General features: G+C 42.9%; 1 protein-coding gene across 1 annotated transcript in view; it reads right to left on the reverse strand.

Annotated features, from left to right (window-relative positions):
* Window positions 1-16,154, reverse strand: part of ADAMTS9 (ADAM metallopeptidase with thrombospondin type 1 motif, 9) — a 211,816-nt gene that overhangs the window by 107,965 nt on the left and 87,697 nt on the right. Inside the window, exons 19-22 of the mRNA XM_006893839.1 lie at window positions 15,844-15,970; window positions 7,720-7,930; window positions 6,870-7,034; window positions 4,200-4,364 (exon numbers count right to left, since the gene is read on the reverse strand). Of these exons, the coding sequence (XP_006893901.1) occupies window positions 4,200-4,364; window positions 6,870-7,034; window positions 7,720-7,930; window positions 15,844-15,970 (668 nt within the window). The remainder of the gene's footprint in view (window positions 1-4,199; window positions 4,365-6,869; window positions 7,035-7,719; window positions 7,931-15,843; window positions 15,971-16,154) is intronic.

A 16,154-nucleotide genomic window follows, 5' to 3' on the forward strand; every position in this document is an offset into this window, starting at 1 on the left:
GTGGTGGTTGTACAGCATGATGAAAGTACTAAATATCAACAAACTGTTCACTTTCAGATGGTGTATATGTTTTATGAATTTCATGCCTGTGTCCCTTTGGCTTAAAACTGTGGCCTGAAAACACAAATGATAAGTAAACAAACAGACAAACAAAAGAACAATAGGAAACATGTAAAACAATGCTCACACCAGTCATCTCTACAGCACCGGGGTAGGAATGTGGTTTTCTTTGTTTGCTTCACTTAATTACATTTTTTATTTGTTTTCCAAATTTATTTAAGGAATATCCATTGTCCTTAAAAATATTTTATAATATTACAATTTATATATTAGAAAACCATGTGTGAAATAGTGGTGATGGTTGTACATCATGATGATTGGGATTACTATCACCGGGTTACACCCATAAAAACTATTCTGTTAGCAAGTCATTGCTAATAAAAATCAGTTTCCTTAGATTGTACATGTAAAAACTGTTATATCTCATTTTACGACAATAAAAACTTAAAGAAAAACACTTCCTTGTATTGCAAGTTTAATCAGAAGAGCAAGACATCTTTAGACATGTTTTTATGTTGTTAGATGCCGTCGAGTTGTGTACGACCCAGAGCAACCCTCTGAACAACAGATCTGAACTCCATTCTATCCTGCACCATCCTCATCACCCCTGACACACTTGATCCTATTGCTGCAGTCACTATCTTTCCAAATATGATGGCCCTTTCCAAGAAGTAGCCTCTCCTAACAACATGCACAAAGTATGTAAGACAAAGCTTCATCTTTGCCTCTAAGAAGCACTCTGGTTGTATTTTCTCCAAGATGTATGTTTGTTCATTTGGCATTCTATGGGATATCCAATACTATTCTCCAAAGAGCACAACTCAAAGGTATCCTTATTCCCTGTCCTGTTCTCAGATGCACAGGAAGTGACTGGAAAGAACAGTTTGTATCATGTGTACCTTAGTCTTTAACTGACACCTATGTTCTCCCCTGACGGCAGACTTTCCCAGTGCTACATGTCTCCTGACTGACCGCTGGTACCAAGGGTGTTGACTGTGGATTCAAGTAAGAAGAAATCATTGAAAATTTCAATCTTTAGACATAATAAATTGGCTAAAACTGGCCTAGTATTGTTGTGTACTGATGAGTCAGAACCAAACCATAGCTGACCCTTCAGTAAATTTTCAGAGGCAGTAAATTTCACAGGAGGAGACTACTCATCTTTCTCCCACAGAGCAGCTGTGGATTTGAATCATATACCTTTGCGTTGCCAGCACAATTCATTACCACTAAGCCACATGTGCATAACAATGAAGAGTTAGTTAATTAATCATTAATTTAATACAGGTACTACAGAAGACAACATAGCTATTAAAAGTAAAAGTAACATTGGAGAAAATCTAAAAAGGGGGGGCTTCTTTAGTATAGAGCTTCTTACTATAGACATGGGTAAAAAATAGGCTTATCAGTTCAAACAGGTACTAGATCACAAGTCATACAGTGACCCTGCAGTATGCCCTCTTCTTTTACTTATATCCTGAAACGTATCTGCTGTCAAGGACCTTTTCCAAAGTGTTAAAGACCAAGGATGTTGGTTTAAAGATTAAGGAGCATCAGTTATGATATTTTCATTTGCTTCCTATGCAGCTGAAGGTTGGACATATAAGGATGACAGAAGAACTGACGCCTTTGAATTGTGGTAGTGGGTAGGGCTCCTGAGCTTCACATGGACTGCCAAAAGAACAAATAAGTCTATACTGGAGGAGGTCTACCAGGATAAGCATGGCATGTTGTCAGGAGGGACTAGTCCTTGGAAAAAGACACCCTCATGGCAAAGGTGGAAGGTCAGAGAGAGAGGAAAACCTTCACTATGATAAATTGACATGATGATTATAACAACAAGTTCAAATGTGTTGAAGATTGTGAGAATGGCACAGGCTAGGACAAGGTTCCAACAGTTCATAGGGTCTCTAGGAGTCATAGTGGACGACAGGGCATCTATCAACATCAGCAGCACCTAGCAGATGCAGGGCAAGGATGCAGGACTTAGCTGTGCACATGGATTCTGTTTACTTGGCTGTTTACCTTACTGCAACAGCCTTGCAATAGAAAACCCACAGCTCTTTACTAGTATTTTTAAAGCAGAAGTCTCCTTTTCTAGAAGGACAGTTAAAAGGGACCACTTTATCAGATTGGAGCGGTTTATCCTCTTAGCTCACAAGGACAACTTTGGGAAGACCTCCTTATCAAGCCCCAGAGGATTTGGGCAATCCTTTATTAACAGCGGAGGAGGTTTCCACGCAGCAATCTATAGCTGAGTGTCACTCCCTTCTATTAACATAATAATAAGACCATCTTGTGTCAGTGGCAGCCTTTTCAGTGAATAGGAAGGAAAACTTACTCTATTGCTGCTCAGCTGGTTCTGAATCATAAACTTTCCTATTTTCCAGTTTCTCTTTTCTTCTTTACATGATGTGCTAAGTCAAATTGCCATCTTCTAAGACAGTTCAGACCAAGAAGGGCAGCATCCAGCTAATGCAGGCACCACAAGGTCCAGCACACGTCCCGCATGAGGAGTGTCAGTGCCCCCAGGTGCTCGCTCCTAACAACCTTTAACTCTGCTAAGAGCTTGCAGGTGCCATGCAGTGACACCTGTGTGACCTGTATGTGGTTTCAGTGACCCTTGTATGGCTAGCGGGCAGTCATCCTGACAGAGGAAAATTTACCATGCCCTGTGATGACTACACAGCCATTGTGGGGGTCAGCAATGCACCCACTGATTTGCATAATCTCCAGTTCTAAGGAGACAGGGCAAGGTTTCAATCTGTTGTTCAAAGTGCCGGGTCACTCTGAGTCATTCTCAGACTTGAGGGCATCTAACTTCTCTTCTAAACGTAAACTCATCTTTCCCTCCTAAAGTGCTGAGTAAACAAGAGTTCTTCTCTAAGCCCTTCACCTCGCCTCCAGATATCCTCTCATAACCTTCCCTTGCTAAGACAGATTTGGTGTGTGCACACCTCTGTCTCCTACACGCTAGCTCATGTAAGAAAACTTGGGCTCTTTTCTACTCCAACCTCTGTCTCCAAGACTGGCTTTCCCAGCAGCAGGTGGCAGAACCGTGTTTGCCTGGTTCACCCACCATTCTGATCGGGGATGGTGGGTATGGGGAACAGCGTCAGTGTGAATGGTCGACACGGAATGGTGCCGTGGCAAGGGTGCTCATTTACCGCGTGCATTCTGGAGATGAAGACACAGGCTAATGGACTGAAGGAGTTGTGGTTGGTCAGAGTGGAGGGAGGCCATCCTTCAAGAGATGACTAAGTGACAGCAGACAGCTGCTCTGCTTCTCTGGGGAGCTGCGTGTGCTACTTAAATAGTGCTGGGAAAGCCGCCTCTTCTATATTAGGAAAGGCTTACTCCTGAGAGTTGTGACTTCTCTGAGCAAACATAGGAGAGACTTTCACGCTCTCCTTTTGGGGGGAGGCATTGCATAACAATGAAAGAGATTTTCTTTCTTTTCAAGGAGAAGAGTGAATTGGGGGGAGGGAAGTGGGCAGGGAGAAAAGTGCAACAGTGAGTGACTGGAAACCCTAAGTCTCTGTAAGTTTTCATTAAAATTAATTTAAAAAAAAAGGAAGGCTCAAGCTAAGGCTGTGCCACCAACAGCCTGGATGGCATAGAAACGGTTCTTTCAAAGTGAAAATTCTGCAACGTTTCATCTCACAAATTGTGTGGGAGATTTTGACACAGTTGATGGAGCCACAGAGGTGAGCTTTTGAGCTGGCAGTTGGAAGCCAAAACATGTCTCCTGTGTCCCAGTCCAGGCTCTCCCATCAAAGAAAGGCTGGCACTGGATCACATTTTGCAACTGACGAACAGCTGGAAGATAACATCAGCCAGACATGAAATCTGTCGTGGTCCAAATGTTCGTGTGCTCGAGCTACAATTTTAAGTCCAAAAGCACGGACATGTGTGTGGGATTGCAAATAGATAATCAATCCCAGGAGGGCAGGGGGCAGCCTCGGGAGGTGAACAAAGCAGCTGGCCACTCCTGGGAGCTGGAGCCAGCCTCACAGAGGTCCCACACACAGCACAGAGGTTAGGGCCTGGGTTAAATCCCACCACTGGAATGCCCCTCTCCACACTCGCTCCAGATAAGAAGGCAAGAATGTAGCTGAGAACCTTATCATTCAAAATACCTGTCCCCAGGGGCCCGCCTGCCAGGACGCACATTCCGGCTGCTCACAGGGCTGCGTGGAAGCAGGCTTGGTCTCGGGGTCACACAGTCTATCGTTCAATCGATCTTCGCCAAACTGACACCAGACCTGGCGGTGCTTGTGGCCTTTTCCACAGGTGACCAAGCACTGTAAGACAAAGCACAGTCACTCAGGGTCGTTCTGACAAGGCGCTGTGGGTTAGTCATTGATTCGCTGGGGCAGGTGCGCCCTTTTTTCTCACAACAGGTCCTGTCTCCTTTAGCAATTGGTAAAGATAACGAGGCTCAGTCTTCCATTCATTCTGTATTTATACGGGCTCCGGGCCCATGTCGAGCACACAATTAAGTTCAAAACGGCGCTATGTCCTAAAATGTGAAGAAAACAGTGCTAGCTTTCGAGCATAGGGGTTACGTGGGTTGAAGTAGAGTTGTTTTAACCCTGCTACAACCAGCCATGGCACACTGCACAAGCCTTGTTCTCATGTGACCCCTCAATTTGCTCATCAATAATATAGGAGCATAATAGTGCTTAATTCAAAGAGGTGTGAAAACGAAATGGAAAAAAAAATCCAAGTAAAGTGTTTAGTGCAGTGTTCATTCAGAAACGCTAAGTTAAATTACCACTATTGTGGTAAGGAGCTGTGTTGATCCACAGTCCTGTGGCTGAGTCCCCATCCTCTCTGCAGGAGAAGGAGGGGCAATTTCCTCCTGCGTAGTTTACCGCCTCTGCAAACCTGATGGAGGGTCTGCTATGAGTTCCTTCTGACTTGATAGTACTTAACAACAAATCATCCACTCAGGCATACACAGTTACATGTTGGGCTGTTAACTTTAAGGTTAGTTCAAACCCAGCAGGAGCAATTTGGGAGAAAGATGAGGCTCCTGTAAAGATTAACAGCTCTGGAAACCCCAGGAGGAGTTCTACTCTGTCTCAGAGTCAGAATTAACTGCAAAACAGTGGGTTTTTGGTTTATGATCCACCCTCATTGTAGACTTTTAAAAATACTAAAAACACAAAAAAGAAAATTATAATAGCCCCAGCACGCACACCTCAGAGAGAAACCATAGTAAAATGTTGCTTTTTACCAAAGGAACTTTGGAACATACTATATTTTATAGGCTGATCCCTCTTAGTCCATCTTATTAAGTAGTCTTGCAAAGATTTGCTGTTAATTTGTCCAGCTATCAAATATGGTTAATCAAACGCAATGTAATTTGTCTACCATTTCAGAAGCAGCAATAATAGCCCTTTAACAGTCACATTCTATTTTATGTTGAAAGTAAACAATATTACATGGCTGGGATGAGGACATGGGTTCAGGAGCTGGAGCAGGCAAACATTTTTTCTTTCACCACACTTCTGATTTGGCCTGTAAATACAGTAACTTCTATTCCCCTATAGTTTCCACATGGTGTACAGTTGCCATGATTTTAGCTGCTAATGGAAAGACATGCTGGAGAAAGGCCTGGTGATCCCCGTACAAAACCCCAGCCACTGAAGTAGAGTCCTATTATGCCAAACTTGGAGTCACCATGAGGAGTCAGCTTGGCGGTATCTGTGTTCCCTTCTGCATGGCTCCCGTTGGGGCAGGTAGAGTGAGCCACTTGTTTAGTGAGCATCTCACTGGGCTATGTGAATACTGAGTGCTGAAACTGTACCATTAAAGTAAGACAGATGCTCCACCCACGCTAAATAATAGAGGGGTTGCCTTCTGCTTCTTCAAGCAAAGAGACTCAGCCTGGCCCTTTTCTCTTTATTCCAGGTTTCCAACTAGCAATTGGCCACTCACTGGGGTTTAATTCTGTTATTTAAAAAATGAGGAAGTAAGAAATCTCATTCTGACCTTGGAGTTAAGCCAGTGGAGTTTTACAATTAATTACTAAAACCATGGCTTCCTTTTAGTGGATGGCTGGGATTCAAAGGATGTTAGTGGGGGGAACTCCAAAATAACCAATGGAAGTGATTTTAAACCCACTGGTCCTTAATCAATTTGATTCATAGTGACCCTTCTCTGGATTAAGATGATAAATCTCTTTTGGAAGAGACTGCCCATTTTTCTCCAGGGAAGCAAGTGATGGAATCAAACCACTGACCCTTAGGTTGGCAGCTTGTCATGTAATGCACTATGTCACTATTGTTCTTGTGTACTGCAAGCTGGAACTGACCCACAGCTGACCCTCCAGCGGGCTTTTAGAGGCAGTAATTTACACAGAAGTTGACTTGCCCATTTTTCCCCCATAAAATAGCTGCTGGATTCAAAACACATGCCTTTGGGTTGGTGGCACAATTACTTGCTATTAGGCCATCAGGGCTCCACCATATTACTGGTAGTGTTATGTGCCACACTGAGTCAGAACTGACCCATAGCTGTTCCTCCAGTGAGTTTTCGGAGGCAATAAATCACACAGGAGGAGACGGCCTATCTGTCTCCCTTGCTGGATTTGAACTGTGTGACTTTGGAACTGCAGCACAGCTTCTTACCACAGGGACCTCTGTGGTCACCAGGGAACAGCTCTGATAAGGACTATAGCCATATGCAGGTGGAGGATAACGGGAGAAAGCTGCAGTAGGTATTGACTGGAAGAGGCCAGGAGAGGAGCAGAATGAGATATTCGGGATGACCCAGGAGAAGCCATGGCTCTTTCCGCTCACCTCTGACCAGTCTCCTGACCTCCACTGTGGACAAGGAAATTCACTGCACCTCTGAATGGTGACCTTCTCCTGGTGAGTGCATTTGCTGTCATCCAGCACATCGTTTCGACTGTTGACACAAATAGCCCTTCTCCTCTGGGTTCCCCCAGCACAGCTTTTAGAACACTGGAGAGAGAAGAAACGAAATTGTGGCCTCATTTCTTAGAAAACATGCTGACGATGCTGGTGACACTGGCTTGTCGCGTCTAGCTCTTAAGGAACAAGCAAATCAACAGGCTTTGCCTGCATATCTATTTCTGAGAAGTTAGCCGTTGGAAATTCTTCACAGGACAGTCCCAACCTGACACGAATGGAGTCAGCATTGGCTTCATGGTAGCCGGTGGTTCGTGCTGTCAGTGTATTTACCCGGCTCTTATTTTCTGAAAGTCAACATCAGTTAATTAGTGTAGAAGACTAGAGCTGGAACTGTCCTATAGGGTGTGTGTGGAAAAAGTCATTGCACCAGCCTCAATTTTCCACACACCACGTACATGCCAGATATCACAGATCATAATATTCTATGTGGCATGAATGGGCTCAGACATTATAAATCAAGCCAGCATTTTTCCAAACAGCCTAAATTTGGCTTCTACACAGAGTTTGGTTTTGTTTTTGCTATTTTCAGGTTTGGTTTTATAAAATAAAGGTAAAAGATAGGTTTATTAGAAAGCTAGACCTCAAAGGGCAGGACAGACCTTGCTCCTTGGGAAGGAAGTGATGGGGGCCGTCTCTCTCCACAGTTTCTCAAGGAGCTACTCTTAATTAGACTTGGAATCTAGGAGGATGAGTCTGTGAGTGCCCACCAACTTACTTCAGTCCAAGCTGAATACCGCCAGCCGCCCGTGTTACACTCTCCTGAGCATTTCTCCTGGCTGCTGGGCTTGGGATAACTGCTGCAGAAGCTGTCATCCACCTTCTCGGTCTTCCCATCCAGCCTGCTGTATTTGGCACAGTAGATGTCTAACGTGCGGTAGCCCAGGCCGCACTGAGCGCTGCACTCACTCCTGCTGGCAACGTGCCACCTACATGGATGCAATGGGGAGAAGCCAACATTTCGGTTAATTACACACGTCCATCTATAGCCACCAGGAGAAGAAACGGGCTCCTTTTCTTGCTAGATTCAAATACCATGGTATCAAAATGAACAGCTGATTTTAACCCAAAATTCATCTAAGTATTTCTCATGGCTGCCAGTGCACTTGGAGGTTACAGTGACAGCTGGAGGTTCGAGCTTTGTGAAGAGACTCCTGACAGAGTCAATCTGAAATTCAAGCAACCACAAAGGAAAAAAAGAAAAGAGAAAGAAATCAAGTTAAACAGAGCAGAAAAAGCAATTTTACAGTTAAAGGTTCATGTAGCCCCGAATTTCATTTGACAAGTAGGATTCTTCAAGCAGCAGACTGACTGGTAGGAACCTCACCCGAGGAAACTCCTTTTCTGAACGCCAGCCCAGAGAGCGTCAAACAACATGCTGTGAATGAATGAAGGACCAGGTCATCTGGATTCTGCCACCTGTGAATCTCCAGGGTGCTCAACCTCGTGTGAGGCACCAGTGAGTAAAGATGGTATGTTCTTGAAACCATAGACTACGCTCTTCACAACTGGATTCTAAACTTCAAAAACTAAATTTAAACCAATAAAATCTCCATCACCTTCGCATCCCCAGACCATGATGAGCCTTTCTAGGCACATAATAGGTGTTCAGTAAGTGCTGCCACATCAGCTGGTCCTTTAATGGCTTCCAGAACATGGTCAGCACTTATATGAAAAAAGGAAAACAATAAAATGCTTAAACAGATATTAGAAATGGTCATACAAGTTGGTGAATGTAATTAATGGCACTGAATAGTTCACTTTTTTTTTTAAAGATCTTTGTTTTTAAAATTTTTATTTTATTATTTTTGTGTGTGTACCATCAAATTGTTGTTGTTAAGCGCCATAGAGTCAGAGATGACCCATAGAGACCCGATGAACTAAAGTCTTGAACACAAAACTTTGATCTTTCCTCCAGGTTCATAGTTTCTGGAGGCAAGCTTTTTTTTTTTTTTTTGAAGTGATGCCACTCCTGCTTCCAAGCCTGCTTTATTCAAAAGAGCCACAAAAAGCAGGCCTAAAGGCTGCAGACCCAAGAGCCCAAAAGCTTTTTAAATATGAGGCCAAATCCAATCAGCTCTCACCCTGTTGTGAGCAACAGCCACACCCTAGTCTCAACCCCAAGCCAGAAAACACACAGAATATACTAAAGAAATATATCTGTTGATTAGATTTAGCAATCAAGAAAAGGATAATTTAAAAAATACAATTTTCAGTTTCTTTCCTTCAGGGGAAAGGAGGGTTGTACTGGCCAATGGGGAACTCTATAGGCTTAGCGGGTAAGGAGTTGGGTGGCTGGCCTCAAACTAGGTGGTTTAAACTCACCAGGTGCTCCACTGGAGAGAGAAAGGTAATCTCTTCCTGTGTGAACTACAGCCTCTGAAAACCCGCTGGAGGGTCAGCTGTGAATTGGTTCTGACTTGACTGAATGGCACATACCTGGCTACGTGCTTATCTCAAAATTCCTTACTATTGCCCAAAAGTAGGTCAGCTGAGCGACATTTTGGCAAATAAAGTAGGCTGCTGAGAGTTTCTTTTTTTTTTTTTGGTTACAATAACAGAGTATTTTGTTCTAACCTGGAGCATATTACATAAGAGATTTTAAAACAATGCTTTAATCACATCCTGTCACAGTTTAATCAAGGCAGACTCTCACTTCCCTAAAACGTGAGGTGAATACGTGAACCAAGTCAACAGAGACATATGGAACTTCCATCTGCCTCTTGCTTCTTGGCTACCCTTCTGATGGTCTTTGTCACCACTTCCTTGTGCAAAGGTTATTTTTCCATCTTGGGAAGAGGAGGCAGGTGTCTTATCCCCACATGAAAACTCCCCAGCATCTAAGGCTGAAAAAGTATATTTCCTGATAGCTACACAATCCCCGGAATTGAAGCCAGGGACCTTGAAGAGTCTGGAGAAAGGTCAGTGTCAGCGTATGAAAGTTCTTATCAAAAACTTAACGGCACTGAGTTTTTGTTTGATGAAAAAGCTTTTTAAACAGATATTAGAAATGGTCATACAAGTTTGTGAATGTATTTAATGGCACTGAATAGTTTACTTTTTAAAAAAAAGATCTTTTTTTTTAAAATTTTTATTTTATTATTTTTTTTGTGTGTACCATCAAATTGGATCTGGGCTGGTACAGGGGGAGATTGTCCCTCCTCCAGCAGAGCATCTGGTGGATTCGAACCATGAGCCTCTGGGATTGCAGTGATGAATTGTATATTTAACAGATGGTTACTATGACAAATTTTATTACCACCATAACGTTGAAAAAAAATATCATCGCCTGTTTCACATTGTTCTCTATGGAAGATGGTGTCATGGAAAGATGACTCAGTGTTTCTGAGTTCATTTAGTTCTTTTCATAGAACAAACAGATTTCATTATTTTGATTTCTAGAAAGCATGTTCCAAAAAAGGAATGGGTGACAGACGTTTATTTGTATGACAACTTACAATCAGGAACAAGATGTGCATTGAAAGTGAACTGGGGAGGGGGAAGTAAAATGTGTATCAACAAATGAATGAAAACTCAACCTTCCTGTAAACTTTCACTAAAATTACAATTTAAAAAAAGCATTTGTTATTAAGAAGAAGCTGAGAAAATGTTTTGGGATGGTTGTGCTTGGGTGAGTGGGGTTGAGAGATCCAATAGTTTTGAGAACGACTGGATTGAACAGGTTTTTTTAACTGCAGAACTGCTCAGAGCCTTCACAGTGTTAAACAGCATTTCGGTCTACATATGGGGTGGGAGAGAGTGCAAGGCTTCTCCTTGTTCTAGTTGGCAATGGATCATATCCTGGGACAGCTATTCTATAGAAAGGAAGTCAGAACTAGTTTAAACATTTAAAAAACTACTTTGGGTTTGACCAGATAGTAACACTCTTCTCTATCGTCAATCAGCTTCGCATGTAGCCATTATGTAACTCGCAATCACAGTGACTGCTGGGCTGACAAGAGAAGATAGAACACCTTCATAAGGCTTAGCTTGCATTTTCATCTATATTTTTAGTAAACAACTTAACTTTTAAAAGAATTGCAAGAAACCAGTTAGATGTGAATGGAAATCCTGACATATGAACACCATTGTCAATTTAATTTCAGACATAAGCATGTGGCTGCTTGGTTACAAGGCTCTAGATTCATCCTTAAATTCTTTTTTTCCTTTTCATTTTTTTATACTTAACCCCTCTCGCTTCTAACCATACACTGCTAGCGGTCAGTTCAGGGACTGTATCATCCCCCTCTGTTCCCCGAGTTGCCGTATTCTGGGAAAAGCCCAGGCAATTTTCTCCAAATGAAATATTTAGTATAACACCTTTGATATGCCTACTACATGAAATTAAAAGACTTTAAGTCCTGGATTTACCTAGGAATTATGAAATGATCTTTAATAAAAGAGCAGAAGATGAGCTCTGGAATCAAGAAAGATCTGGATGCAGATACAAACATGAGTCCTTATTAGCAAAGTGACCTGAGAGGAAAGTCATTCACCTCACTGAGCCTCAGGATCACTTTCTGAGAAATGAAGGTAAATAGAACCCAACTTGTGGGGCTATTCAGAGATGCGAGATATAGGCAGCAGTGAACACACAGTGTGAGCTCTCAAGAAAAGTAGGCATCACTACTACGATTCTTACATTATTTATGACTATCACCTTCATATTTTATTTCCCAAGCAAGTTTCAAATATTACATAGCATAACATACAGCAAGAATACTAAGCTTGAGGAGAAGTGAGATCCAAGCACATCCAAGTCTTAGCGATTCGAAGCCATCTTTCAGTGCATTAGTTTTTTAAAGATCTCTAAATATTTACATTATGCTTGGAAAGTTCCCCAGACAGGAAAAACTCTGGAGACTTCCAGATCAGCTGGCATCATCACAAACCACACTGTGGCTCATTCTGGAATCTGCTCCCAATGAAAAAGATGCAATTCTTCAAGGAACAATGCAAACTGGGTTTCTACCCTCAAACTGCTCCTCCTCAAGGAAATTTTAAGAAGAGTTCTTGCCTTATTGATCTACTAGCCTGCTGCAGGGAGATGAGGCCTTGCATCTGCTTTTATCACTTGAGAGTCTGCAAAATGCTGCCTGATTTAGCCAGTGCACAGATTCCTGCTAGGTAAGGCAGGGAGCAGGGATGGGGTATAATAATATTCTTGGGAATGATTCTTTGACACAGCAGAACAGTATTAACTAGTGTGAGCCATTATTTTTAACTCAACCACTTTCTCCAAGGGATGGAGAGAGCAAGTTCTGGGCTGTCACTTCACCAACAAATTGACTGACCTTGGACAATCTGTTTAATGTCTAAGATGATATCTATGTCATAGTGTAGTAGTGAGGTTTAAATAGGAGCAATATATATTAAGGAGGGAGCTCTAGTGGGATAGTCTATAAAGAGTTGTGCTGTTAACCCAAAGGTCAAGCCTCTTGGGTAGTTCAAATCCACCAGTAGCTCTGAGGGATAAACATGGGCCATTATCTCCTCCACAGTTTACAGCACAGGAGACTTAGTGGGAAGCCAACTACGAGTCAGCTCCAACTCAACGGAAATTGGGCTTTTTAGTTAAGTAAATGGTAAACTCTATCACTGTTGGTTTCAGGGTAGTTGTTTTTGTTACGTTTCTTTGAGTCTGAACCAACTCATAGCTGGGACCCTCCAGGAATTTTTAGAGGCAGAAAATTGCACGGGAGGAGATCACCTTTGTCCCTTGGAGCAGCTGGTACATTTGAACTGAGGGCCTTTGCACTGGGAGCGTGACTCCTTACCATTAAGCCACCGGCTCTCCTTTCAGAGTAACAGGGAATGAATGCAATGATAATCTGATACAAGACTACTTGAAAACAGTCACCTTTCCCAATTTACTGATGAGGTTGTGCTTTAAAAATCCTGCCCACCAATACAAATATTTCCTTTCCTATAAACTGTTGGTGATGAAGTTAAGCAATTAGCTCTTGGATTATTTTACTAAAAACAATTTTAACTAATTTAACTCCATTGGCTGAAGCACTACCATAAACAAGAACTAATACAGCCTAGCATAAATGCTTCCTTTTCACTTTCTTATTTATTTTACAAGCAATTCTGTCACTGCCTTTATGCAAGCCAGTGAACCAGCACGTCAGTGACTGACCCTGGGCTGGGAGGAAGTATGCAGGAATGAGGGATGGAGGGAGTATAAACAGTGGAGGGAGGATGCAGGGTGGAGGGGGAGAGGGAGTAAGTAGGGTAGAGTATGAAGGATAGCAGAGTGAAGGGGTGGGAGAGATATGTAGGGGTGGAGAGAGTATACAGGATATAGGGATGGAGGGAGTGTTTAGGGTAGAGGGGTTGAGGGAGCACATAGGGTGGCAGGGTGGAGGAGGGATTAGGTAGGGGTGGAGGGGTGGAGGGAGTATGCAGGGTGGAGGGATTAAGGGAGTTTGCAGGGTGTAGGGATGAAGGGAGTATGTAGTGTGGAGGGTGTATGCAGGGAAGGGGTGGAGGAAGTATGCAGGGTGGAGGGGTAGAGGGAATATGCAGGGTAAAGGGCGGATGGCTGGAGAAAACATGTAGGGTGGAGGGGTGGAGGGCATATGCATGGACGAGGGAAGGAGGGAGTATGCAGGATGGAGGGAGTATGCAGGGGAGAGGGTGGACAGTGCTTGGGCTTTAGGTCAGAGGCTTCAGGTTAGAATTGGAAAAGCTGCGGCCTAAGGACCATGATTCCTATGCCAGCTCACACATGTTGCTGTTAGGTGCCGTTTAGTTGACCATGACTCATGGTGACCCTCTGAACAACAGATCTGAGCCCTGTCTTATCCTGTGCCATTTTCAGCATCTCCAGCACATTTGGGCCTAATGTTACAGTTATTGTGTCAAACCATCGTGTTGGGAATCTTCCTCTCGTATGTTGATCTTCCATTTTTCCAAGAACTAACCTATCCTTACAACATGCCCGAAAGTGTGTGACACTGAATTTCACCATCCTTGCCTTCAAGAAGCACCCTGGTTTCACTTTTCCCAGGACAGACCTATTTGTTTTTTTAGCAATCCATGGGATATTTAGTACTCTTTTCCAACACCACTCTCAAAGGCATCGATGATTCTTCTACCATCCTTATTCATTATCGAGCTGTCAAATACATAGTAAGTGATTAAGAAGACTAGTTTGGGTCAGGCACACCTTAGTCTTCAGACTGATGACGTTACTCTTCAATACTCTGGAGAAGTTCCTGAAAGCAGATTTCTGTATGTGATACTTCACTTGATTTCTTGAGTGCTGGTACCGAGGGTATTGATTGTGCATCAAAGTAAGATGAAATCCTCGACTATGTCAATCTTTTTTCCATCTCTTATGATGTTGCCTAATGGTCCAATGGTGAGGATTGTTGTAGTCTCAATGCTGAAATGCAGCCCATATTGAAGACTGCAGCCCTTGATCTTCTGCAACAAGTGCTTTGAGTTTCCCTCACTTTCACTGAGCAAAGTTGTATTATGTGCATAGCACAAGTTGTTGATGAATCTTCCTCTGATTCTGATGCCACATACATTCTTCTTCATAAAGTCTAGCTTCTAGAATGATCTGTTCAGCATATAGATTGGATAGATAAGGAAAAAGGACATAGGCCTGGCGTACACCTTTCTCCACTTAAAACCATGCAGTGTTCACTTGCTCTGTTTGGCAACAGCATCTTGGTCTAGGTATAGATTTTGCATGCGCACAATTAAACCTTCCGGAATTTCCCTTCTTTTCAATGTTAGGTATAATATGTTATGTTGTGATCTATACTGTCAAATGTCTTTGTATGGTCAAGGAAACACAGACAGACATTCTTCTGGTATTCTTTGCTTTTGACCAAGATCCATCTAACCTCAGCAGTGATAGTCCTGGGCCCCAGACACACAGAAAAGACATTAGGACTGATCATAGCACCCTTTTCTTCTTTAGATCCTCCAGCGGGGCCTCGAAATCTTTACTCCATCTCTAATTCCACACAAAAGGATTTCACATGGTGACACAGAACTCTGCTACTTAAGAATGGTGAGACCTTAACAAGTTTACTTACCCCCCTTACACTGATAATTTCTCTTCTGTAAAAGAAGGTTCAAACACTGACTGAGCTTATCTGACTCAGCTTCACCTCACATAAGTTGGACGTGCTGTCAGGAGGGTCCAGTCCTTGGAAAGGATATCAGGTTGGGAAAGGTGGAGGGTCAGAGAAAGAGAGGAAGATCCTAAATGAGATGGATTGACACAGTGACTGTAACTAAGGGCTTGAACAGATCAGAGGCCTTGAGGATGGGACAACATAGATCTGCTGTTCATGGGCAGCTAAGAAACGTAGTCAAGATGGCACCCAACAACATCTTATCTGCACTGAACTCATTTGCAGACTGTACCAAAAACCTACAAAGTCACACAGTCAACCTTGCAGGCCCATGGACGTCTTTTAAATCTTGAACCACCTGGCCCAGATTTTCTACTTAGGTACAGAATGATCTGGATATCCAGACACCTGAATGTAGATTTTCTTCTTAGTCTCTCCATTACTCTACTATACTGCAACTTTCACATGCAAAAGAGTTCTGTGATGCTCTACATGCTGGTGATATGTAGCATTCTGTGCACTCTGAGAGATGATGTTTCCTTCTTTTTGCTGATTTTCAAACCAGACGTCTGTGTAAGACGTGACTCACTCATTACAATAACACCAACTTAGTGTAGTGTGAGAGTTGAATGGACACTTTAAATGGTGCCATACTACTCCAGTCACTTTTCCTTCCTAAGAGAGTGACCAGCATCAGCCTCACCCAAGCAGCAGTGAAGACAAAGGATTCACAATGACCCCACCTGAGTTCACAGTCTGTGCCGCAGGGCTCGGTAATGGGTCCCGGCTGGGGCAGCCGATCACATCTCTGATCAGAAACTGTAAGCTGATCTGATTCCCGGGTGCAAACAAGCTTTCTTTCCCGCTCCCCTAAATAGAAAAAAAAAAATAAAGTTACCTAAGGGAAAGAACCAATTCCATCAACTGTTTAGATGAGGGACCAGCAAACTTTCAACGTAGCACCAGATCACAAAGATTTCTTATTTTGCAGGTCACACAATCTCTGTCACAACAACTGAACTCTGTTGCTATAGGGACAAAAGCAACCAGAGAT

The sequence above is a fragment of the Elephantulus edwardii genome, unplaced genomic scaffold (assembly GCF_000299155.1).
Source record: "Elephantulus edwardii isolate Elephantulus edwardi_28Jun2011 unplaced genomic scaffold, EleEdw1.0 scaffold00132, whole genome shotgun sequence".
Classification (NCBI taxonomy): Eukaryota; Metazoa; Chordata; class Mammalia; order Macroscelidea; family Macroscelididae; genus Elephantulus; species Elephantulus edwardii.